The sequence below is a fragment of the Hyaena hyaena genome, unplaced genomic scaffold (assembly GCF_003009895.1).
Source record: "Hyaena hyaena isolate Hyena2069 unplaced genomic scaffold, ASM300989v1 scaffold_456, whole genome shotgun sequence".
Lineage (NCBI taxonomy): Eukaryota > Metazoa > Chordata > Mammalia > Carnivora > Hyaenidae > Hyaena > Hyaena hyaena.
Window position 1 is genome coordinate 735,766 of NW_024081087.1, and position 26,055 is coordinate 761,820.

At 58.0% G+C, this 26,055-nt stretch overlaps 1 protein-coding gene across 2 annotated transcripts in view; it reads right to left on the bottom strand.

The window, feature by feature from the left end:
- Nucleotides 1–4,055: 4,055 nt before the first annotated feature.
- Nucleotides 4,056–26,055, bottom strand: part of VPS37C (VPS37C subunit of ESCRT-I) — a 29,031-nt gene continuing 7,031 nt past the window's right edge. The window contains exons 2-5 of one of the 2 annotated variants that reach the window (XM_039253585.1): nt 11,302–11,399; nt 7,807–7,978; nt 6,999–7,081; nt 4,056–6,277 (exon numbers count right to left, since the gene is read on the bottom strand). In XM_039253585.1, coding sequence (XP_039109516.1) covers nt 5,561–6,277; nt 6,999–7,081; nt 7,807–7,978; nt 11,302–11,394 — 1,065 coding nt within the window. In that variant the 5' untranslated portion in view covers nt 11,395–11,399 and the 3' untranslated portion in view covers nt 4,056–5,560. Of the gene's footprint in view, nt 6,278–6,998; nt 7,082–7,806; nt 7,979–8,145; nt 9,393–11,301; nt 11,400–26,055 lie in introns of those variants that run through there. The other variant, XM_039253586.1, reaches the window with a different exon arrangement.

Genomic DNA, 26,055 nt, shown 5'->3' on the forward strand with positions numbered 1-26,055 from the left:
CCCTGCCACCACCCTCCCCCTGTGGCCATCCTTTGCCCCTCCCCCCCCCCAAGCTGCCTTGCCTAACAGAGAGTACGATTTCTCTGGGGCCGCTGGCTGCCAAGCCTAAAGGGTACCTTGCCACCTCGTTGCCCAGTACAAAAGGGGAACCTAGTAAATCCTAGCCAATTTGGAGTTTTATTTCCAACAGCGGTTTAAAGTTCAAAGCTAAAGTGGTTTCAGCCAATCACAGTTAGTTTTTTTTAATTGTTTTATGTATTTAGTTTTAATGTTTATTTTTGAGAGAGAGAGAGAGAGACATAGCATGAGCAGGAGAGGGGCAGAGAGAGAGGGAGACACAGAATTCGATGCAGGCTCCAGGCTCTGAGCTGTCAGCACAGAGCCCGACGTGGGGCTCAAATTCATGGTCTGCGAGATCATGACCGCAGCCGAAGTTGGATGTTTAACCGACTGAGCCATGCAGGCACCGCAACTTCTTTTTTTTTTTTTTTTAAGTTTATCTTTTTTTGAGAGAGAGAGCGCGTGTGTGTGCAGTCACGAGTGGGGGGGGCGGGCAGGGAGAAAGGGAGAGAGAGAATCCCAAGCCGGCTGTGCACCATCAGAACAGAGCCTGATGCGGGGCTCGAACCCACGAAGCATGAGATCATGACCTGAGCCACGACGGACGCTTAGCCGACTGAGCCACCCAGGCGCCCCAAACAAGCCGAGAGTCAGAGAACAGGGCCAGGACGGTCCTGGATGTTAAATAATTTTCATTCCTTCACCTGAAACAGTTTCTGCTAGTCAAGAGCGTCTAGACACACAGGTTACCCTGTGGTACCTGGGCTTCTTTAGCAAGAAGAAGGATGAGCGAGAATGGGGGCATCTCACTGGGAACCTGAAGGTCTGGTCAAGGCAGAGGCCGTGCGGGGCCCCGCTAAGCCCAGTCCCCTAAGAAGGGTCTGGGCCCTTCCTGCACACGATCTGTCACTGTGTTCACAGGGAGCAGCAGCTCTTTGCGGCCTAAGCCGCTGATGCCAACTCTGAAAAGGCGACAGGGAGTTACTAGAAGGATATGGGGGAGGGGTGCGCACAGAATCAGGGGAACTGGGGACACTAGCGTTCCAGAACCTTCCAGCCGGGCCTCCCGTCCTCCCCTGCTCAGGACCCAGAGTCCTGTGAGAGCCCAGAGGCCAAGCCCAGCTCCCCGATCTGGCCCTAACCATGCTAGGGATGCAGAGACAAGGCACCCACTCACCTCCCTACACTTGGCAAGGGTGAAGGGATCCTCCAAAGGGAATGGAGAGCCTTCGTGGGGTGGGGGGGAGGGCGCTGTTGGAAAGCAAGATTTCCTGTCTCTCTGGAGGTCCTTTGAGCTGGACTCAGAACCAGATTGACATGATACAGATCAACGGGAGAAAGATTTAATGGGCGAACGTTCGGGAATCCACACAGGCGAGGAAATCCCCAAGATGGGCCCCCGGAGGGCTCCGAACTTGGGAGAAGGGGGTAGGGTGCCGGGACCTCACCGAACGAATGCACGTCACGGGGCAACAGGAAGAGCAGATGTTCGGTAATTAGATGTTTGCCCCACCGTGCAGATGGGTCGCTCGGATAACATTTATCTCTGGCAATAACACTTATTCTGGAAGGACCTCCAATTTAGATTCTTCCCTGGAGTACAGGGAGGGGCAAAAGTTTCTCAGCATCTTGACGCCTTCAGCTCAGAATAGCCCGTAAGCCTAAGTAGCCTAAGTAGCCGGGGGGGGGGGGGGGGGGGGGGGGGGGGGGGGGGGGGGGGGGCAGCCCAGCCCCGGGCCCCTCCAGGGCAGAGACTGTGAGGCACCTAATGTCGCCTACCAGCACCTTTCATGATAAAAGCTCTTTACTCCCTAGCTGGGCCACCGTGCAGGGTCTCAGCACAACGATGGCCTGCTTAAAACCCACTCAACCCCCCCCCCCAACACACACAAGGGGCTGCGTTGAAGTATAAAATAGAAAAGTCTTTTTAGAAAACTGTGTTCCAAGTGGTGGCAGGCTTGGGTGGGGCGCTCCAAAACAGACCTGTTGGGTTGGCAGTTGAATAGGAACCCTCTTGGCCTTGACCTTTCGGCCTCCGCAGGAAGAGGAAGACAAAGCCCGCAGGTTGTAAGGTTGGTGCTGCCCCTCCAGTGAGTCGCTCCTGGGCTGCAGCCCCTCCCGCCTTCTCCCTCCCCACCCCCCCGTCACTGCGACCTGGGCCACCTTGGGTCCACCCTCCTGCCTTGCAGCAGCCTGCCAGAGCAGGGCAGGGGCCACCCCTCAGCCAGGGAGGGTAGCTCTCACTGTGTGTGTCCCCCCACATCCCAGCCCATTGCCCTAAACTTGCCTGCCTGACCCTTGGGGGGGGGGGGGGCGTGTGAGTGTGCACCATGATTCACATGCACTCTCCTCAAGTGGAGTCAAGGAAACTGAGGACCCGAGAGGAAAGGCCACTGAATAATGGCACCGAGTCTAGCTGGGAGGCTGTCACGCCTCCAGGATCTGGGAGCACTGAATGGGACTAACGTGCTGGCCGAGAGCACATCTTTCAAGTGGCCTCGCCCCGCCTAACTCAGCAAAGTGTCCCTCTCACCAAAGCTAGGAATCACTCTGAGGCTCTAAATGTGACACTCGGGGGTTGTCCTTGGGCAGCTGGCTCTGCGGCAAGGGCAGGCCCGCTGTGGTGCAGGGAAGGCGCCTGGTGATTTCACATGTGGATGCAGGGCGGGGAGAGGCGTGGTGAGTGGTGAGTGTCTTTGAGATCTAAGGTGCAGAGGAGGGGGGGCTGGGGAGAAGGGAGAGCAAGGAGCAGAGGGGCTCCCGTGCCCAGACGACCCGCTGAAGCTTCTCTCCATCAGGCCCGTCCTCAGAAAATGGCGCCTCCTCCTCTCTTCAGCCCCTCTGTGCCCTCCGCCACCCTGCCCGACTCTGGGGCCAAGGCCAAGCCAGGGACGAGATTGTGTTGCCAGAGTTTTTCAGCTTCTTCCTCCAAACCCGAGTTGTCTTCTAGCACCCCCTGGCGTCGTGAAGGCGGGACCGACCGGCGTTCAGGAGGGGGAAAGGTCATAAAAATTGGACTCAGGCTCGGGGATTCTCAAGTGGGCTTAGATTCCCCAGGCTCCTTTCAGGGGCATGACTCTCGAGGCCAGGCCGCTTCAGGTACCACAAAGGAGGTACTGCGGTGGGGGGTCGTTACACCGGGTGTGGGTCCTGCCCGGGCGCCCCAGGCTAGGCCTCCTGGTCCCTGGCCCACCCATCCTGCAGTCTCCTCCCCGGCTTAACAGCTGGGATCAAAGGGCTGCTGAAAGGACCCAACAAGACAAGCCTGTCACTTGGCCCTGCTGAATATCCAGTGCTGGCGATCCACAGCACCCCTGTGTGTCACATGTAGGCAGCCTGTCCTTGTCACTTTGCAGGGAAGGAAAAGCAGAAGGGCTGACTTGAGGGCCCATTGGAAGCCTGGCCTCCTGACTCCCCTGGCGCTGCCCTTCCTGCTTGAAGCAGAATATGCCCTTCCAAACCCTGGGGTAAAGCCAGCCGAGCTCACGGCTGAGAGGGAGCAGGTTACGCAGTGGCCGAAGACCACTGGGCGCGTGGCCATTTTCGGCCCTGCCCCTGCCCTCATGCATTTAGAACCTGACGCAGCTCCGCCCAGAGATCTTTGCTGGTCCTGTCCCCCGCCCCCCCACCCCCAGCAGGTGGCAGGAATGCGACGCCAGGCTCGCTAGGCTGAGCCCTGCACGCCCCCTGATGGCGGCCTGTGGCCCCGCATGGCCCAAGCTCTGGCCTAGGAAGAGGCAAAAATGTAGGCCCCAGTGTGAGAACACCTAAGGATGGAAAACCAGAGAGCAGGAGAGAAAAGGGAAGGTCAGCAGAGCCTAGCCACAGGGCTAAGGAGCAGGGGAGGCCAGCAGCTCAGGAGAGGACAGCCAGATAGACGAGGCTTTACGGACAGGGATCAAAGAGGCCTTTCAGCGGAGAGTGATCCTGAAGGGTTCCGCACCCACCCCTGGCCGCCCATCTTCACTTCTCAAACCACTAGAGGAGCCAAGGCACTACTTGTAACCCATCGAAGTTTATTATGGCAATTAATTTTACAAACACACCGGCGATCGGTCATCCAGTTCAGAAGCACTCGAACCAGTAGAGTCCATTAGTGATTTCTCTTGATAAATAACTTACGAGAAGCAAGCACAATTGGCAAGGACCCAACAGCGCGCATGGCGCCTCTCATCGCGAACACCCAATGATGGTGCGTGGGGGCCGGGGAGGGGGGCAGGCACCGGAAGGTCGAGTTTCCTCGTTGGCCCCCAGCACCCCAGGCCCACCAGATGCTGGGTACTCAAGTAGTGGACATTTCAAGGCACATATGACTTCCTAGCTGATAGCAGCTCCAGGGTCCACCCTGGAGACCTGGATCACATCTGCGACCAACCAAGGTAACAACTCTGTGCACCACGCCCCTGTGGTCTACTGTCTCTGTTATCACTGAACGCACCTGTCATCCCTAGGGGGCTGGGGGCTGCAGGTGGCGCCGAGTCACAATCCCTGCCCTTTACATTCTGAAGACGAGAGGGGAGCAAAGGAGCGGACTCTGACATAGCGACGGTGGCTGAGAAAGCACCACTGGGGGAGTCACTGCCAGGGCATCCTCGGATGTGCATCCTAGGAGGGGTGCAGGACTGGGGAGTTACACCAGAGGCAGCAGATGGAGGGAGGGGGCTGCTGCAGAAGGAGAGGATGGATGGAGTGGGCGTCAACAATCAGCGGCAAGTGGAGGGCTCCAGAGAAGAGGGCTGCTGCGTTCCTAAAGGAGTCCGGGGCACCCCCAACTGCCCCTGGCCAAGGCTGCCTCAGATTCAGGGTGCACCTTCACGCTCTCCGGCTTTCTCCCCACTCTGGCTCTGCCGCCATCGTCCAAACCAACGAGGACAAGCTTATCTGACATCAGCCTATCAGAGTTCAATTATGGCTTTATGTGATTTAAAAATCAGTGTTTTTCCTCACTGTTCCCTCCCCGATCCAACTCTAGCTCCAGGCCACCCCTGAATGGACCAGACAGATGCAGAGCTGCAACTGTCGCTGCAGGCACCAGGGTGAATGTGCCAGATCCCAGGAGAGAGGGAGGGGGTGAGCGGAGGCCAGAGACCCCCTAAGACGTCACTAAGATCACTGCATTTGGTTCCAGCGTCCATGAGGCAAGCACAAGGGTACGTCTGCGAGCACACGCACCTGCTCACTCACACGGACACCCGTGGGGGAGGCAACGAGCTCCCCGCCTGGCAAGCACCAGAAACGCTGAAGCCGGTCACTGAAAGGAGGCGCTCCCTTCCTCCAGGAGGCCACCAAGTGCTGTGACCGGCAGGGCTGTCACCGCTGCCCGGTGCCTTTCCAGGCCTGCACGCTCCCGACCGGGCTCCCCCAAGGCTCCCATGTGCTGACACAGGTCCACAAGGAGAGCCCAAGTCCACTTCCAATTTAACCTTGAATCTCAATGGTGGGCGGGCCAAAGGGTGTGGTACACGTGGAAGTAGGGAAGGGCCGAGGGCCGACTCTGGGTCTAATACCCAGGCCAGGAAGGCCCCTGAGGTGGGGGAAACCCATAGGGGGGAGCAGGTCCAGGGGGGTAGGGTGGCTGGGGGGCGCCGGAGGGCTGGGGCTGGCCTGGGAAGATCGGGACCTGGGGCTGTGTCGGGTAAGGAGGTTTTCCTCCGGGCGAGAGGTAGGGGGCCTGTTGAGGATAGCCAGGACTGGGGGCCCGGCTCCCCGCCAAGGGGTACCCGGGGCCAGAGGCACCAGTGGGGGCCATGGGGTAGCCTGGCCGGGGAGGTGTGCCCCTTGGTGGGGACCAGGAGTAGCCCGCTGCAGCCCGGGGTCCCGGCTGGCCTGACGGGTAAGGGGGGCCTAGAGGCCCCCCATAGGAGAAGGAGGGCTGGGACACGACCGGGAAGGGGGCCGGCCGGAGCGCGCCTTGGGCCGTGGGGCCCACGGGCATGCTGGGAGACGGGCTATAGGGCAAAGGGTAGGGAGGCACTAGCGACAGTGGCGGCTCTTCGGCCACAGGGGGTGTGGCCGGGGGGGCTGGGCGAGGCGGGGGCGGCGGGCGTGGAGGAGGGGCATCACCCGCCGGCTCCTGGGAAACCCTGGGCTTCCTCATCACATCCTGCAGCTTCTCCACGCGCACCCTGCGCAGGTGGGACAGCATCCTCATGGAGGAAAAGTTCTCCAGGAAAGTCTCCAAGGGCACCTCGCCCTCCAGGAACTTCTCAGCCATGGCCTAGAAGACAAAAGGTCTGGTGACGACAGGAGCCTGCCTGGGATCAGGCCACCCGTGTTCCCCAGCTGCGCCGCCTCCCCCCACCCCCAACTCGGTGGGCACCCCCTATCTTCTCTGGCCTCCCTTTGGGAATGTCTCCTTATGGCCCTTATCACCGCTGACACAAGCTACCTGCGCTCGCTGGCGTATCAGGTCTCCCTCGCCAGCAGGTCAGCCCCAGAGGGCAGGGGCTGCTGTGGCCACTGCTGTCCCCCGCCCCTGGCGCTGTGCCAGGCTTGCAGTGGCTGCTGCACATACGTGATGGATAAATGGACGGACCCTAGCTGCTTGGCTGCTAGCGAGGGCGGGGCCCAGGCTGGGAGGACCTGGTGCTCCAGAGCACGAAGGACTGGAGGGAGCCGGTCCGCCCGCAGATGAAGAGATGGCCCAGGGACGCAGAACGGAGGGGCCGGGCCGCCAGGGAGGGGCTGGGGGCCTGGCTTCCGTCCTTGGGAGCTCCTGCTACCTGGGTCTGCCCGCTGCCCCATGGCCTGGGGTCCGGCTCCAGCCCCTGAGGCCAGGCTCCTGTCGTCCCCATCCACCGGGACCTATGGCGTCATTCATCTCTGCCACCTTCTAGAGGCCCCGTCCCAACTCTGTAGACACCTGGTGCTCGTTCCAAGGGCTCCTGCTCCAGGAGCCGCTGCCACCGCCGCAAGAGGGGGGACGATGGCCCTCTTACCTCAGACTCTTCTTCGATCTTCATGCCTTCGATCTGCAGAAGGTCTAGTAAGGTCTCTGGCTTCAGCGCCGAAGAAAATTTCTCTGGAAGGGAGGGCAGAAAGATCGACGTTCTCCAAGTGCCTCTTGATTCGGGGCTGGAGGCTAAGGTTTTGGCAAAGACCTTCCGAGTGACCCCTGTGCTCCGGGGTCCAGCCACCGCCCCGGGGTCTGCTGTGGAGCCCCGTGTGGCCCAGTTCCCTGAGGTCACCTTCCTGAGGCGAGAGGAGCGCTATCCACCAAGCCCAGCCCGGACCTTGGCTAGATGAACTCCCCAATGCCAGCCAATGCCAGCAGGAAGCGAGGACGTTGGCGTCAGAGCCCACCGGCGAGCGCCAAGCCTGCTGGGCCTCCTAGGGGAGAGTTACTACACTCTCTGGGCATCCAGCTTCTTCGCTGTCCAGACCAGGAGAGCACCTCCCATTCCACAAAGGGGAGATCCCGGGCCAAGGAGCCCGGAGCAGCCCTGTAAACGTAGAAGCGGGGCTGGCGGACGTGCAAGCGCCAGCACGGGATGCAGCCTGTCTGGGTCCACCCCGAACCTGGCCATGTAACCCTGGCCGTGTCCCTGACTCACTCTGAGCCTCATTCTTCTCATCTACGAAAAAGGAACAATGGTACCTACACTTACAGGCTGCTGTGAAAACCACATGCGTAGAGCACTTAGCACGGGGCTGGGGGCACGGTCACCCTCACTGCTGGCCCCTTCCTGTCCAGGGGCAAGGACGGGGACCTAGTCCAGCAGCTCTTCCCACCCAGGCCACCCCTACCCAGCTTCGCCTTCTGCTCCTGGCACCGCTCCACGAGCTTCCGGAGCTCCTGGTACTTGTCTGAGAGGTTTGAGCGGCTGATCTCCAGGGGCCCTTGGAACTCCAGGTTCCGCTCAGCCAGGCTGCGGTTGGTGGCCAGCGCCATCTCTCGTTCCAGCTGCAGGTCCTGGACCTAAGGGAATAGGACATGGTCCGTGAGAACCCTCGTCACCACCACCACCACCCGCCACGGCGGCGGGCTCACCGCCCACCATGGGACAAGTCAGTAATAGCTCGGACTAGAGTCCCATGGACCTGGGTCCAGACCTCGAGCAAAGCACTGTGACCCAGGCACCTCACCCAACAGCCTACGTGGCGGATCCACGCGGAAAACGCGCTGGCGGTCGGCAGCTCGCCTGCGGCCACTGGGGAGCGGGAACCAGGCCCACCGGGGGGGCCGCGCAGGCCTCCAGGAAGCAGGTGGACCAATTCATGTGAACAAGTCCGAGGCTTTCTAGGGGGAAAGGGAGCAAACTCCCGAACCACTTCTCCCCAAACTTCAAAGGCAAGGGGCCCGCTGTGAGCTGCACGAAGGTGGCCCAAGCCCAACCACAGGCCAGATGCGCACGAAGCCCCAAAAAAGGTGCTCTGAGAGGTGACAAAGGCAGGGCCAGACCGTGACACTGACTCAGGAGAGATGTGTCCTTGCCTCCAAGGCCAAAGGCATGCCCTGCGGATGAGCTGACAGAGGGGTCCCACAAGACCCGGAGAGGAGGCTCACAGCCAACAGAAGGCTCCCACCGATATGGGTGACCTGCAACCTCCTGAAGCCCCAGGCCGGCCTTTGCCCCTGGACGTCGTCCCCTGAAAGCACTTCCCCAAGCCAAGCGGGGCTCTGGCCCTCAGCCGGGTCCCTCGCTGCCACTGTAGCAGCTGAGGCCGCAGCCGCAGGGACCTTTCCCAGACCAGCTCTCACCCGAACGAAGCTCCCTCCACGAGGAAGGGAGTCCACTTTACCGAGGACGGAGGCTCAGACCTGCCACCCCGAGGCAGTGACAGTATACCTCTAGTGCCATGTGGCACTGGAAGATAGCGCTTGGCACCCAGCAAGGGGCTCAGGTCGCTGCTCAGCAAGGGCCCCCTGCTCAGCGCGTGATGGACTGACTCGTCCCCCACCAGGCCACAGGGACCCTCCACGGGGCCTTGAGACCCGGGCTCAGGGGCAGGCCTGGAGCCTGCTTGTCATGCTCCAGACAGGGAAGAGGGATGTCATACCCGTCTGCCCTCCACAGTGCAGCCACAGGGGTCTAGAGATCATGGGGCGTGGCCGTGGTCTCTCTGGTGTCCCCGTGACACCAAGCTGCCCCTACACCTGGGCCGTTTGTATCTGCAGCCACGAACACTCTTTGGAGCCCCTCAGAAAGCTCCTGAGCGGGAGACCTGAAGCCCTCTGCTCAGCTGCCCCTCAGAGAGGTCCTCGGGCCGTCACGTGTCCACTGCCTTTTCCCCGGGTCTCAACCAACAAATACATGTAAGCTGTGTCATTCTGCCCTGCGCTTTGCCCTGTGCGTCTCTGTCCCCTCTCCCACAGCCTCCCCCAAATCTTCCTCCACTAGGGGGTCACTATGAAGCCCTCTGGCTGTTGTTTAAAAGAGGTCAGTAAGACAGTTCTGGTACCCACCCCCCCATAAGAGCTCACCGGCCTGCCTCGCCCCCACCATTCACTGCGCTGTGTGGACAGAGGCCACCTGCTAACTAGCCCTCTCTTCTCCAGCAGCGTCCACACCCCACGCTGAACCAGCTCCCATCTTTGTGTACGGCCGCGCGGCAGCGGTGACGGAGACGACGTGTAAAATCATGTTTCACAGACCATGCTGGAATCCGAGTCCAGGGGCTTTTGCAAGCTTGAGGAGCCTGACCTACTTCGTTTCCCCCGGATCCCAGGAAGAGTTTTCCCCTCTGATGATGCAATCGGCTGGGCGGGCTGGCTGCAAGCCACGTAGGTCGAGTTGCCTTCAGTCCCAGAGGTTGTGCGTGCTGACGTTTTCTGCAATCCTGCACTTTGGGCTTTTGATCCTATCAGCCTGGCCGGCTTGGAAGCCAATTAGTTATACTTCTGTGAAGGCTCGCGTCGGCCAAGGTCCACGTGCTCCAGAGCTGGCCTTGGGGCTCCTGCTAGCCTGCGCTCATGGCAGAGGCAAGCAGCACTTGGTGCTGGGGGTGCCGGGGTGGCTCTGCCAGTTGAGCATTCAATTCTTGATTGTGGCCCAGCTCACGATCCCAGGGTGGTGGGATGGGCATGGAGCCTGCTTAGGATCCTCTCCCTCTCCCTCCCTCTCTCTCCGACCCTCCCCTGCTCTCACACACTCTCTCTCGGTCTCTAAAACTTTTTTAAAAACCCTACTCTACGCCCGGCACTATGCTAGCTGAGCCAGACCCCGGCACAGTCATGGCCTAACGGACCACAGAGGCAGGCTTGCAGCTTAGCCAACACAGACAGGCTTTGCTTTCTGTCCTCGCCCAGCAAGCTCAGGGCAGCAGGATGTGCCATGGAGTGCCCCCACCTTTCTTCACACCCTGCCCCCTCCCCCATCCCCAACACCCCCCCCCAAAGACTGCTCATCTGGGGAGAGGGGCAGGTCGGGGGGCGGGCAGTGAGAGCGCAGGTGAGGAAGGGCAAGGGAACACGGCCTCACTGCACACCCTTACAGAAGGCAGGGAGAAGCCGGGCGGGGTGGCCGTCCCTTCTGTGGAGAACGTATCTGTACCTGTTCATCAGTGAAAATAAAAATAGATTCCAAGTGCTCATCAAACGAGCTCAGCACTGCTGGTGTTTGTGCCTCCGCCCAGCACTGGGGGGGGGGGGGGGGGGGGGCGGGGGGAAGCTTCAGAGCAGCCGCTCGGGGCAGGGCTGCCATAAACGCAGCTCTCTCGGCCACATCCAGGCACCAGACCTCTCAGGGAAGTCGCAGGATCGAGGTCACAGGAGGGCAGGGAAGGCCTTTACAAAGTGTAAAGCTCTACACTTCTGGAAGGGTTTAGTCCCATGGGGACCCCGATGAGCGGAGATGGTTAGGTGCCAGGTGTCAGAGGAAACAGGATCAAACCGGAGACAGGCCAACACCCCAGGCCAAGCATGGCCCCTCGGGAGACGCAGGGCCACACACGGCGCCTGGGGAGAGGCGGCTCCAAAACAGTAGCAGCACCTTTAGAAACCGCCTCCAGGGTCAGGCTGTAACAACAACGTGGGGACTCTGGGGGCAGGTGGGTCCCCCCGAGGTCACATGGGGGCCCTGGACGCCCTAGCACCGCCCCCTACAACTCCCACCCAGAGGGCCCAGGAACTGGATCCCGATCTCGGGGGCTCCTCTGGCTTCATCCAAACCAGGGTGAAGGCCACGGAAGAGGGAGAGGAACGTGGCCCAGGCTTCCCCCAGGCCGGTGTCCTGAAGCAGGGCCTCAGTCCCACCTGCTGGCCTTCCTTCTTCCTTGCGCCCCAGGACAGCCTTGCTCTACCTCAGGGGACTCCAGGGCCAACCGGTTGATGGCCTCCAGGTCATTCTGCATTTCCTCCAGCTCCTCCAAGGTCTTGTCTTTCAGTGTCTCCATCTTCCCTGTGAACACAGAACGGAAAGGAGAGACAAACCACGGTTTCCTGATGATGCTTCCAGCACATTCCAGCCACCCTGCCGTCCCCTGTCCCCAGGGAAACCAGGAAGCCACTTCTTCCGCCAAACCGTGACCCCTTACAGCACGAGATGAGGCTGCCCACGGGGCACACAGGGCAGGACAGGGCAGGAGAGGCGGCCAGGGACAGATGCGCACTGGCCCGAGGCCGACTGTGAGTCCCGCTGCCAGCATGCCCTCCGCTAAGCGTCTGTCTCAACCAGAAATACACCCAAACCTTCACACAGGGGACTCAGTGGCCTCGGCATCACAGGCTCAAGGGCACCGTTGCTTGTCGTATCCCATGCACCAACACCCGTGGGCCTCCCTCAAGTATCCTCTGCACCTGCGGTGCCCTCCACGTGCCACAGAGCCAGACTGTCACATGCAGGGCCTCCTTGGAGGAAAACGGCCACAAAACTAATCAAATTGGGGCGCCTGGGTGGCTTAGTCGGTTAAGCGTCTGACTTTCGCTTAGGTCATGATCTCGCGGTTCATGGGTTCGAGCCCCGCGTTGGGCTCTGTGCTGATTGCCAGCTCAGAGCCTGGAGCCTGTTTCAGAGTCTGTGACTCCCTCTCTCTCTGACCCTCCCCTGCTCACGCTCTCTCTCTCCTAGAAATAAATAAAAATATTAAAAAAAAAAAAAAAACTAATCAAATTGGCCCCTATGGCTATCAGAAGGCAAAGGACACTGACCGGCCCACAAGGAACATCTGCTTGGACGGGTGAGCTGCTTTTAGCGACCCACCCCCTCTGTCACTGCACCAACAGGGACATCTATTATTCTGTGTGACAGAGGGGTCACAGCCAAGCCCCGAGAGGGAGCCCCGGAAACCCAGAGAAGGCAGCACAGACCCCCCAGCACACTCTTCCTTTCTGCTGACAGGATCCTCTGCTATCTTCTTTAGAAGCACATTTTATAGCCTCAATGTACATTTTTCTCATTATAAAAGTGGTGTTAGTTTTCAGAAGATTCCAGATTCAAAAGAGCGAGACTAGGAGTCCCCCACCCTCCCCGGCCCCGTGCTCAGGTATTGCGAGATGACGCTGACGGCTAATCCAAGGAGGCACTTTGCAATCAAGGACCAAGGTCATACCCGCGTGGCCAGAAGTGACCCGCCCAGCTCTTAGTTCCTCCATCCGCACTGGAAGGGACTGGCATCTCCAGGTCATCAGGAAGATGAAAGGAGAAACAAACGGATCGACAGGGACACTCTCCCAGTAGCCAGCAAAGTTCTGGCCTACTCCTCATGTGCGAGCATGGCTGTTAGTGGTACCCCCTTCTCACGCTCAAAAGTGCTGTAGTTTCGACAACAAATTACAGGGTCACCTTACTGAGAAAGAGCTGGCCAAACAGGGACACCAGCACTGTCTTATCTCCTGAGCGTTCAGGGTGGCCCCCAACCCCTGAGGTAAGGAACGCCAAGGGCTGGTATGCACCTGAACCCTCTGAAAGCGCAGGTGCTCCAGTCTCAAAGGCAGAGTTCTGGGTCACTAGGCCACGGCGGGCCCAGAAATCCAGAATCTCTCCCGGGGCTGCTGATCCAGCTGATCCAGGGCCGGGTTCTATGAGAGATGACAGCTCCTGGCTAGTCATGTCACAGCAGAGGCCGCAGGTTACCGGGCACCGGAGCGTGTGACTTTTGCATGTGCGTTCTCTCCTGATCTTGCCGGGGGGGGGGGGGGGGGAGTCGCCCACGAGCAGGACAAGCAGGAAGCTCCCTGGGCCCCAGGTTCTTCATCAGCACAACGGGCTGGTGTGAGGTTCAGGGAGAAGGGAGACACGGTGCCGGCTCAGCACAAGGCCCGGCTCAGCGCGAGTGCTGCCCAAAGACTCCACAGAGACTGCTTAGTACTGAGGCCTCCAGCACAGCCCGGATCCGGCCAGGAACCCGCTGGACCTTCGCCCCCCAAGCAGCAGCAGCAGCGGCCAGCTTGCTGGGACACAGAACAGGGTGTGTGTCCGCTCCGGGGTCGGGGCTGAGCACAGAGCGGGGGGCCGAGGGGAGCTCTGGCAGGGACAGTTGGGGGCCCGCATATGTCCGGCACGGCCCCGGCAGGTGCACCGGGCATTCCCACACATGGGGGCTTCTGAGCATCCACCAGGAGAGCCCCCCCCACAGAGTAACCCGCCCCCGACCACTCCCCACGGTGGCTGTCACGCTTCCGTGTCCCGCACAAGGCAGCGTGGCCTCGAGCCACAGGTCACGTACAGTTTCTGGTCTCAGGACACCTATCACCCATAACCTTATTGAGGAACCCGAAGAAGTTTCCCTTACGTGGATTTCAGGTATTAGTACTGACCGTGTTAGATCTGAAAAGTGAGAAAAAAATTTTTTTAACGTTCCTAGCAGCCTTAATTGGAATAGCCTGGACTTGGAAACAACCCAGTTAGTAAAGTCACATGACCTGCGGCACAGCTGCGCTAGTGGGCGCTACTCTCCAGTAAAAAGGAGCAAATTAGGGGTGCCTGGGTGGCTGTCAGGTAAGTGTCCGACTTCAGCTCAGGTCATGATCTCACGGTCCGTGGGTTCGAGCCCCGCGTCGGGCTCTGTGCTGACAGGTAGCTCAGAGCCTGGGGCCTGTTTCAGATTCTGTGTCTCCCTCTCTCTCTCTCCCTCCCTCTCTCTCTCCCTCTCTCTCTCTCTCTCAGAAATAAATAAAATATTTTTAAAAAAATTTTTAAAGGAGCAAATTGATGTGTACCACTTGAATGGATCAAGGGGACTCTTCTGTGTGAAAAGTCACTTCTATAAACATTCTGCTTCTGTAACATGATTTTCTTAAACATAAGCTTTTTAACATGAGAAGGTTGTCCAGATGGAAAATCTGCTCAGGGTTGCTGGGGAAGACATTTTTCAAGTACAAAAATACACGGGGCACCCAGGTGGCTCAGTCGGTTGAGTGTCCAACTTTGGCAGAGGTCATGATCTCGCAGTTCATGAGTTCGAGCCCCGCATCAGGCTCATTGCTATCAACCTGTCAGCACAAAGTCTGCTTTGGATCCTCTGCCCCCCGCTCTCTACCCCTCCCTGCTTGTGCTCTGCCAAAAATAAATATTAAAAAAAAAAAGAATATGTAAGCCCCCATATTCCATTAGCAGCGAGAACAATCACGTGATCACATGCCACATACCCTCTGAAACCCCCACTGTATACTCATGCAAGAAACACAGTAAAAAGGAAAACATCTTAGATCATGAGAACCATTCTGACCTCACAGGTGGCCTAAGAGGGTCTCAAAGGCCCCCAGGGGTCCCGGAACACACTTTGAGAGCTGCTGGCCTAGCAGTTAGGAGAATGGACTCTGCAGACACACACTATCTGGGTGTGAATCCTCCCCTGCCACTTATAAGCCGGGTCACTTATAAGTGACCTTTGTGCCTTGCTTTCTCTGTCCGTGCCTGGCACGTGATGTGCCCTCCAGAAACACCCGCCATCACCCCAGCGAGTGCAGCCGTCACCCGACCTCATACCAAGGCTCAGAGAGGGGGAGTAACTCTGCCCAGCTGGGCAGTGGCAGTGGCCTCACCAGTCCGGGGACGTGTTGTTTCTACGGAAGGGCGCCTGCCAGGACCTGAAACGCACTTCCCTGGGGCCCACGGCTTGGCTCATGTAGGCACGGTGGGGCCAGGCGGGACGCGGGGGTCTTCCGCTAGGGGACTGAAGCTGTAGGTTTGCAGCCCCGTGGCCTTGGGCCACGTGAGGCAGTGTCAGAGGCAGCCGCCAAGGTCCCAAGAGCAGCCCCCAGAACAAGGAGGCTACCGCTCTCCGGGCAGAGTCCAGGCCTGGCCAGCCCCGCGGGGAGGTCACACAGAGCGTGCCCGCGGCACTGTCAGGCTCCCACGGGCCAGGACACCCGCACGCCACACGGGCCAAGGCGGGGTAAGTCAAGGGGGAGGCTCTGCGCCGGGCTGGAGGCCCAGGAGCACCGGGAGCCAGCCTGGCTGTGAGGCACTGACGCAGAACCCACCGGACACCCGCCCAAGGAGACTGGCTTCCTCGACGGGCTTGCCTTCACCAACCACGTTCCCCGCCCCCCACCCCACCCCCGCGCCAAAAAAAGGGAAATGTTTTGATTAGAAAAGAGTCACCAAAACCAAATCTTTGTAGAACGTTCCAGTATTTTATAACCTTCTGAACTGTCTGCCCGCTGGGGCTGACACAAGGTTATCGCGGACACCTCCACGGATCGACTGTCCACCCTCGAACAGGCGGTGAACATGGGCTTTCGACAGACGTCCGTGAAACCAGCGTGGCCCAGTCACCTCCCGGGTCGCCCAGAGAGGGGCCTGATGTGGCTACAACCTGTATGAAGCCGCTGCTGCTTTCCCAAGGGATGGGGACGGCCACAGCACCACAGATGTCACTGGTCATCAGAGTTTGGCGGCAAGTTACTGTGGATACTTAGCAAGAAAGGGGGCTCTGCTGTGCTAAGAGTGGTGGCCAGTCAAGAAATAAAATCAGCTGGGGAGCACGGGGGTGTGCGGCCCCTGAGCGTGACAGTCTTCCTCTGTAACCTAAAGCCCCACGCCTGGCTGTTGGGTGGCCTTGAAGTCCCTGCTACACAAACCCCCGTGACATCTACCCGGTGATCCAAATAATCGCGGTCTTGTAGATGGCGGGAATTCTCCCCAGCGTGGGCCGCGAACGAAGCACACAGCTCTCCCATGGAGACCGGGCTCTCCCAGCACCGTCCCTGGCGGGGGGCGTCCCATCCCCAGCCGGGTGCTCCTAGGTGCTAAGGTCACCCTCGCTTCCCTCCACGGGAGGCACCTTCGTGAGCACCTTCCTGAACTCGGAAGATCACAGGGACGGGAGAGTGTTCTGGCTCCTGTCGGCGAGGACTACCTGGACCACTCCCCGACTGGGAGATGACTGCCCCACATTCAGAAAAAGAAACTTCTCAGCCCCGCGGCTGCAAAAGACCACTCCCCTATGTCAGTGCCATTTCACTGCAGACTCAGAACAGGCCCCACACACGCCTGAAATGCCTCAAGAAATTGCAGCTATTGGGGTGCTTGGGGTGGGGCTCAGTTGGGTGTCTGACTTCGGCTCGGGTCATGATCTCATGGTTTGTCAGTTCGAGCCCCGCGTGGGCTCTGGGCCGACAGCTCAGAGCCTGGAGCCTGCTTCAGATTCTGTGTCTCCCTCTCTCTCTGCCCCTCCCCTGCTTGCACTCTTCTCTCTCTCTCTCACAAATAAACATTAAAAAAAAGAAGAAGAAGAAAAGAAATTGCAGCTATGAAACACCCCCACCGTACAGCACGTTGACTCCATGAGAATGATCTCTCAGGAGGAGGCTGTATATTCCGGCGTCCGGGCCTGGTGCACAGCAAGTGTGCGGCAGAAGCGGCCACAGTGGGCTTGGGGCCACAGCACTTCCCTAACTCCACCTTCTCGGGTCTCTAACTCAACATCCGGCTCACTTCCACCATGCCCATTTCACAGGTGGTGACACTGAGGCCGAGAGGCATGTAGCTTGCCTGGGCTGACAAAAGAGGGACACCTGACCTGGGAGCCTGACCCTGGCCTGCTACTCCCCACCTCCCCTGTGCACGGCGCCCTCACGCTGCCTCACGGGCACTGCTGGAGTGTGTCGAGAGCTGCACACCCCCACTTCTTCCGGAATGCGGGGTGCTCAGGATCCCACACCCAAATGTGCCACGCATCCCTCTGAGGGACTCCACTTTCCTTACCTGTGAAATAGGTAAGCAATCCCCACCAGTCAGTCGCATGGCTCCTTCCTTCTGAGATCACACCCCTTAGCCAACTTTGCCATCAGCTTATATAATCACTCCAGTAACCAAAGCAAATACGAGTCTCAATTATCCCTATTTCAGAGACGAAAGGAAGCCCAGAAACAAACAGTAAGGCTATTACCCAGGGCCCTGTAAGCTGTGGGGCTCAAACCAGTGGAGGCCCAAGTCTCCTTCCGTCCCTGGGGTTCTAACACCACGAGCGCCCTTGCCCCACCGCCCTGCCCTTCCCCGCAGAGCCGTGAAGACGGCTGAGTTAGGAGGTTGCCCGAGATGCAGGCCCATCTTGGGTCCCCTCCTCCAGGACAGAGACGGCTCACAGCCCTGCCCTCCAACCACAGCTCAGGCCTGGGCAGCCAAGTGTGGGGATTTATCGTGGCCTCTCCTGCTCTCGCAAGCTCCCGAGGCCTCTGCTTCATAAGTCACAGAGACACCCCCCCATTCCCAGGGCCACCCAGTGCGGCTGAGTGCAGCAAGCACTCCTCTGGGTTCATAATTTGGAAAAGGAGGGAAGAACAGGCCATTCTGCTGAGGCCCAGCAGGTAGGTGTCCCTGCAGCCGGGGCGCCCTCTGCCAGAAAAATCCAAACCAGCACTTCTCAAAGTGGCTGTGACCAGGGACAAGTCACAATGCAGAGAATGGGGACATTACTGGGAGGTCATCTGGGGGCCCCTGGTCCATGGGCTTTGCTTCTGGAGGGCCCGACAAGTACAATCACCATGCCCCTCCGCGCCCCGGGCCCCAACCCAGACCCCCTTCTGCTGGCCCAGCCTGCCCAGGAGGATGCTGGGTACTTCTCGGGTGGGGTCTGCAGGAGGGGCCAGGGGAGGAGACATGAGCCTCCTTGAAGGCAGGGAGATGGGCTCATTCACCTGTCTCCCCAGGGCCTGGCAAGGACCCTGGCACACTGAGAGCTCACAGCAGGGCTTCCGAATAAATGGACCGCAGCAGGGAGGCGGAAAACAGGTCAGTCAGGCAGACGGTCACGTACAAGATGTGCAGCTCCGAGAACAGGGCTGCTTCCCTCTATCACGCCTTCCTTCATTCCTCCATGCCTTTCCTGAGCAAACGTTCACGGAGCAATTACTACCCACCGAGATCCGCACAAGACCCCAGCTTAAAGGAGGAAGGATGATGGGGGCAGAGGGGTGCAAATAAACACTGAGTTCCTACTATGCGCCAGGCGTAGCCCCAACATATAAAACTGATGCTAACTCCTCTCAACGCAATTTACTTTCTATTTATTTTTGAGAGAGTCAGAGACAGTGTGAGCAGGGGAAGGGCAGAGAGGGGGAGAGAGAGAATCCTAAGCAGGTTCAGCGCTGTCAGCACAGAGCCCGATGCGGGGTTGGAACTCACGAAACCGTGAGATCATGACCTAGGCCGAATCCAAGAGTCAAATGCTTAACTGACCGGGCCACCGAGGCACCCTGCAATTCAGTTTTAAAAAGCAAATGCGTTGAGAGCCCATCATGGTGAATGCAGGGACGAGGGGGACCAGGGGAGGGAGAAGGGGAAAGGTGGACAGCTCCAGGCGGGGGGGAGGGGCATCACTGAAAGGGGGCTGCTGGTGTTGGGACAGGAGCCAGAGGGCCCAGGGCAGGTGACAGCAGGGCCCCAGCAAGGAGCCGCTGCAGACCCACGCGGCTGGGAGAAGGGGGGGAGGCGGCTGGAGGGGCGGGCGGGTGGGTGGCTATACAGCTTCACAAGTACGGCGGGATAGCACCGCTGTTGGGGGGGGAGGTGATGCCATCGACTCAAAGGGAATGCGACTGGGAACAAAGTGGGAGACGCTACGCATGTGCTAATCTGCGTTCCCTCTGCAAGGAGAGAAAATGTCACTGTTCCTTGCTCATAAAAAGGAAACTTTTCTGTTCTTGTTGTGTTGTGCTTTGTCTCCTCTGCAGCTCTCACCTACGCCAGAGGTCATGAACTCGGGCACCCACAAGGGCCAGGCAGGCACTGGCGTCAAAGGCCAGCCCAGCGCAGGCACCTCCTGCGGGAAGGAGGGCAGCGTCGCTTTGCCAGACCCGCCAGGTCTCCCGGGGAAGCCAGGAACGCAGATCCAGGGGACGCCTATCCATTTTTAAATCCCAGCAGCCAATTCAAAAGTTGTAAAAAAAAAAAAAAAACAGAAACAAAACACTGGGTGGGGTGTGGCTCCTCAACATAGGTCCCTCCATGAGAGCTACGTGCCCGGGGGACAGATGCCTCAGAAAAGCGGGGAGGGCAGGGGGACGAGGCACCAAGGGCATTTCACGGGCATCCCGGAGCCCACCTTTTGCCACCAAGCACTGAGTATGGGGGCAGACGAGGCTGGAGCAGCCACCAGAAGCAAGGGGACAGGTGCAGCCCTGGGGCCCGTGTACACACACAACCAGGAGGGGAAACGAAGTCCCCGCCACCGGCCCTACATCTCTCGGTCTCAGCTTCTTTCCATCACTCAGTATCTTGGCTAAATCGATCTCACAAGCCTGGAACAAGAGGAACACGATCTAGTGACGATAGCGAGGCCCAGAGGCGACTATATTACACCCCGGGGGGGTGGGGGGTCGGGGCCAGAGGAAGTGCTCTTTCCCGCTGCTCCCTGGGGTGGGCTGGAGGGGGCTGAGGAGGTCTCGAGGGATTGGAAGGGTGCTGGGAAGGGTTTGAACTCAGGGCTGCCTTCCAGGTCTGTCCTCAATGGGGGGAGGGGGGAGGCAATGTACTGGTGGCTCTTGCTCCATCTGGATCTTTGCCAGGACTGTTTAGCTCAAAAACAAATAGTTTCAACTGAGATCAGATCCTTTACAAAAAAAAAAGAAGGGTAACTTAAAAAAGTCGGTTGGGTGTCCTGATTGCGGCTCAGGTCACAGTCTCACGGTTCGTGAGTTCGAGTCCCCTGTCGGGCTCCACGCTGTCAGACTGGAGCCTGCTTGGGATTCTCTCTCTCTGCCCCTCCTTTGCTCACCTGTGCATGTGTGCACTCATGCACGCATGTGCTCTCTCAAAATAAAGCAACTTAAAAAAATAAATAAAGGGGCACCCGGGTGGCTCAGGCAGTTAAGCATCTGACTCTTGGTTTCAGCTCCAGTCATGATCTCACAGCTTTCGAGTCCCAGCCTTGCACTGTCAGTGCCAAGCCCGCTTGGGATTCTCTTTCCCCTTCGCCCTCTGCCCCTCCTCCCTCTCTCAAAATAAATAAACTTAAAAAAAAAAAAAAAAGTAAAGCAAAATGAAGTATTTTCTGAGTTCAGATCAGAACAAGGTGTGCCAGCCTCAGAGATGCCTGGTGCCTCTTCTGCCCCTTGTCTCTGTCTGAGCAATTAATGCCAGCTCTCCCCCAGCAGGATGCAGAGAAAAGCACCGAATGTGGACTGATGCCCAGGGTCTGTGCTTTGGCTCCATAACCCTTTATCTGTGTGACCCTGATCAAGTCTTTCAACCTCAGTTTCCTTATCTGGAAAATGGGCACTACGACAACAATCCTATCGTGGGGGTTTAGGGCCTCAGATGAGCACCCAGCCCTGAGATGGTGTGCAAGCTCCCGAGCACTGAACAAATAGTAGTTATTCTGCCTCGTGGGGGGAATCCGGTGATTAGGGGAGCCTCTCGACACCCCTGGGGCTCAATATGGAGTCAAGCGAAACGACTGCCATTACTGAATCAGAACATGGAGCTGTGACTGGGCAGGGTGCCTCTGGTCTTTCCAGCTCCCAGCTAGGACATAAAGCACAGGTTCCAATCACTCCCCTCCTCCCCTCCTCTCCGTTACCAGACCACACTGACTAGCTTCAAGCCCAAAATCACACTGCGGCAGAGTCGTAAAGGCCTTGGGCTTCTTGCACATTTCCCACCCCCACCTAGGGTAGCAAGTAGTTACCATAGCAACCTGTGCAGCTCGGTCAGCCTGAGTTCTGGAGACCTGGCCCCATCCCACCCCACGTGTCAAAAACACCTGCAGTTGCCTTAGAAACCTTCCCGTTCCTGCAGCTTAACGAGGATGCACTTGTTGACCTGATCTAGTTTTCTTTTCCTGGACTAATTCTAGCCACTCACCCAAGGAGCAGCCCGTTCAGGCACCTGCCTTCCCACGGGAGTTCATAACAACAGAGCAAACCATCACGCGCTTCTCTCCGGGCCCAAAGCTCCAGCGAGCCAACCGTTCCTTCCACTTGAAAAGTTGGTGCAGAAGCACCGGAAGGGAGCCTTAAGTTTTCTCTCTAAGGAATTTCTGGGGTTGGGGTGGGGAGCAATCCCCACCCCCCAGTGCTAAGTAGTTAAGACAGCATGAAGAGAAGTGGAAACAGTTTAGGGCTTAAGAGCCAAATATTCCTGGATTGAAATCCCAGCTTGACCTTTTACTGGCTGGAGGAGCCTGGGCAAACTATTCCACCTTTCCTACTGTTTCTCACTGGTGAGACAGGGCTAACGCTACCCACATCATGGGTTGCTGTGAGGACTTAAAGAGAATTCAGCCAGATCACTGCTAGAGGCGCTGGAACCACCACCAAGCAGGCCTTCGGGGGCAGTAATTCACACACTCACACCTTACTACTGGCAAACGCTGCCTGAGGACCTGGCCAGACACCAGCTGGGCTCAGGGGGGAGGGCAAGTCCCCAGAAAAGCTAGGGATGTGGTTTTCTGAAACAGGCTCCAAACCAACATGAACAAAGATCCTCAAATATAAGCGTACCTGTACATCGGTGGAGGGATATACAACCTCTCAGGACAAGGCTTTTGGACAACTGTCATCTTTACATATACCTAGGGAACAACCACACGCTCCTCAGGTCCACTGAGTAACTGCATCTGATTCCTCCCCCTTTACCCAGAGGCAGGCCCCTAAGGCCCAGGAGTGATGAGCCCATTTACTGTCCTGGATGCGGGGGGCACTCCAGAGTGGCCCAAGACTTCTGCAAACTGCCTTCACTCTATGGGCTAAGTGGGGGGTGGGGGAGGTGGGGGGTGGAGAGTGTCCATCAGTAGGGGGCAACCTACGGAGCCGGGGCTAGAGAGCAGGGCGTGGGGGCCCTGGCCACTTACAGTCCTTGGATGACCCAGGGCATCCCTAAAGGGACCCCTCCCAAGCCTGCTGAACGTCCACTTCTCGACCACATTCCAGGGGTGCTCTCCCCAAGCCACACTGCCTGCCTGACCCCCATTTCCATCACGCCCTCAGCGTCGAGCCCTCGCTCCCAATCCTCCAGGCCACCCGAGGCACATCTGATGTCCAATCACCACGCTGTCCCTGGTCACTGCTTCAGTGTTTGGGTCCGGGCACCCCTGGATTCACCCTTGAAAGCACTGCTTGCAGCGCCCTCTGCCTTCCCTGAGAGCCGCCATCCCCCCCCCCACACCCCCCCATCCCCATCCCTCCAGCTGTCAGGACCTCCACTTCCATACTCTTTTCCCACTTGCTCGATGTGCCCTGGCTTTCCTAGTTTTCCAATTTGCCAAAGCAGTTCTTTAAAACATTCCCCCAAGCCCCCAGTGCACAGATCAGGTCCCAGAGACCATGCTCTGGGGGGAGGGGGAGGGGGAAGGGAGAGGACTCCCCTCTCCCAGATGGTCTCCCCCTGAAGCCTCAAGGGGGCCCTCAGGGCACCTTCCCAGGACACAGTTAGAAAACCCCTGCCCAAGGCCTCATCCTCCACTGCTCTTGCAGCTGTGATATCTCAGCAGCAAGGCAGGGAGGGAGGCAGGGAGAGAGTGAGTAGGATGAAGTCTGCGGGAGAAAGAGCAAGAAACGCTTCCCAGAGGACAGCTGACATCTGAAGGGCAGGCAGGCATTTGCGGGAAGGGGAAGGTGCAGGAAAGAACATTCCTGCGTAGGGAAGGCAAGAGCAGAGCCAGGGTGGTCCAGCTGGGGACTCCTTGGAGGCACGGGGGACCCGGGCTTCACTGCCGCTGCTCCATTCCCCTCCCTAAGCGGCACTGTCCCACCAGCACGCAAGGAAGGACAGTCACCACAGGCGCTGTGCAGAGGTCCGAGGGACAGGCCAGCGTTCCAGGCGCTCTGCACGCAGCAGCTCACGTGACCTCACAAAAGGCCGCTCAGCGGTGTACCCTTCGGCCCTTTTCACTTTACAGACCAGAAAACCTGGGTCGAAGGAGTCCCGCGCCTGACCAGTGTCACAGCACGGAAACGGTAGAGCCTGAGGGTCACTGAGGTGGTCCTGGCTTTAGGGCCCGTCCCCCTGACCGCTGCACTCCACTGCCTCTCAGTCAAGGGCATGTTCATGAAACACAGTGTCCGGCTCTGGGTACAAACTTACTAAGCGGTCGTTATTACCATAACTTTCAGTTCGACTTCAAGGCCTGGGCACACAGGGCGCGGGGCCCGGGTCTGCCAACAGCACCAGGGACAGTACCTTCTTTGGGCCTTGGCCCTGCAGGGAAAGCCAGGTGCCTACATTTGGAAGACAGACAGCCCTGAGCCCTCAGTCGCTACTGGCTAGAGAGCCTGGGCAGGCTACTTCAGCTCTCTGTACCTCGGTTTCTCCTAGCAGACAGGGCTTTTACAAGGAGGAAATGAATCGGTGCCTGGGAAGTCCAATGCCCGGCTCTAGGGCCAGGCTCAACAAACAGCCAGGACCTTCATCACCAGGGCTGAGCGCCCACTGTCGCCCTCTGTGGACACTGAGGAGGAGAACTGAGGATTCCTCCAGCCAGGAACAGCATCAATCAACGGCACAACATAAATCCAATGGCTGGAGGTAACTCAGCAATAAAGTTCGCTTCAGTCACTATGATGGCCAAGAAACAGGTTATTTGGCAAGTAGCCCCATTCTTGAAACTTCCTGACAGTAAAACATGGCCCGGACACTTTGCAGAGCCTCTTCCTTCTCAGTGAAAAGGAAAAGCGTCCTAGGCTAAGCCACACCCAGATGCCATTTCTTTCTCCGTTGCCCCAACTGTTTGGGTGGTTCAGGAAGGTTCTCAGCCTGCAGCTGTCGGCCTCCCCACACCCTGCATTTGCTAATCTGCACGGGGCGAGCTGAGCTAGCAGCTTCAATCATCCCTTTAGGAAGGATCAAGGTTGAGGTCAAGGCAAAGGTACACGCAGGGACACATATCCAGGAGTCTGTATGAGGTCACTCAAGGTTCGTCTATTCAAAGTCCAAGACAATGAAACTCACTGTTCTTACTGATCTGGGGCCATCCTAGGCTGGTAGAAGGTGAGGCACCTGTAGACCCCTGCCGGTGACATCTGACACTATGAACTTCTAGGCCACCCCACCTCCCACCCGGAGGCAGGCAGGTGTGCCAACGAAAACAGTGTAGCTGCAGAGAAAGAGAAACTAGGCCAGAGCCTCCTCCTATCTGCTCTTGACTCAGGCAGGGATCCATGAAGGTCATTATCAAACAAGCAAAGGCCATTATCAAATAGGCAACGCCTTCTCAGCGGCCGCACTGGGCTCTGGACCCATTTTCATCCTCCGGCAGAATGCCTCCTCCGAGCCAGCCTCTCCCAACATACCCCAGCAGCTAGCTGCCCACCTGGCTCTAACAGACTCCACCCTCACCAGCCCTCTCCCACATACCCCTGCAATCCACCGCTTTCGTATTATATTCAAAATCTTGTGCTCCTTGGCTTGACATACAAGGTCCCAGACCAACTGATCCCAAACCTCCCTCTTCATCTAGATCACCCTCCAGTCCCTCATGGGCGGCCCACCCCGCCCCAACGCTCTGTTCTACCTATAGGTCCCAGGACAAGCAACAGGCTTCCAGTGACTCCCAGATACTCTGCTCCTATATAAAGACCAGTATGACAGGGAGTCCCAGCTCTGTCACTCAGCCTCCACTCCTCGGGCTCCTTCTACCTGGAATACTCCGTCCTCTGCCTTCTCCCGCTCAAAAATGCCTGTCTGTCCCTCAGATGCCAGCTCCTTCCCCCAAAGACTTCATCCCACCCTCCCGTGGTGTCCTAGAAGTACCACCCAGCATTCATCATACAGGAATCAGCCAGACTCTGAGCTCTCCGAGGGCACAGCCCACACAGCCCGTGCGTCCCACAGGGCTGCATCCCAGCACGAGGTCAATGCCTAGCACATGCAAGACACTCGAGGAGAGCGGACTGGACAGGGCACCCACCTGCTCTAGGCCAACACAGAGGAACAGGGACTACATTTCTCTCCTGCCTCAACCAGCCAAATGCCAGACAAAATCCACGAAACGATGATTTTCAGACAATGGCCATCAGGCATTTTAGGAAAGTGATCTCTGAGAGGGAGGAAAAATGCCCCAGCTCACTGCCTAGAAAGAGGTTCCAGGCCATGATGTAGGAAGAAAGTACCCGGGCAATGCCTGCCAGGCTTGGAGCCCAACAGTCTCCCCGGGCGGGGGAAAGGAAGTCGGGAGAGTCCAAGGAGGTCATGGCAGACAGACTTTACAGGGGCTGAAAACCAGAGAAAAAGATAGCTTCACCAAGGGAGAACTCTCGAAATCTATGAAGAGTCCACCTCCATTTTTCGGCTATGTGCTGACAGTGCAAATCAGGATTAGAGGGAAGGCTCCTTGGACCTCAGGTTGAGCTAAGAATAATTTCTGTATCAGCCAGAGTGGAAGACCTAGCATGAAGAAGGTACTGCCTTGTTAGTTGGGAGAAAATTAACCCTGGTCTAAACATTGTTCTGAGCCCACATGACAAAATTAAAGGCAAGGCTTTAAAGGATGAAACTGTTCGCAAGTAACTTAACAATGTCCCAAAACAATGCCAAGAATATCCAGCACCCAACAGGATAAAATTCTCAACATCTGACATCAAAAATCACCAGACATGCAAAGAAGCAAGAATGCTTTTCCATGAATGGAAACAGACTCAGAAATACCTGGGTGGCTCAGTCGGTTGAGCATCTG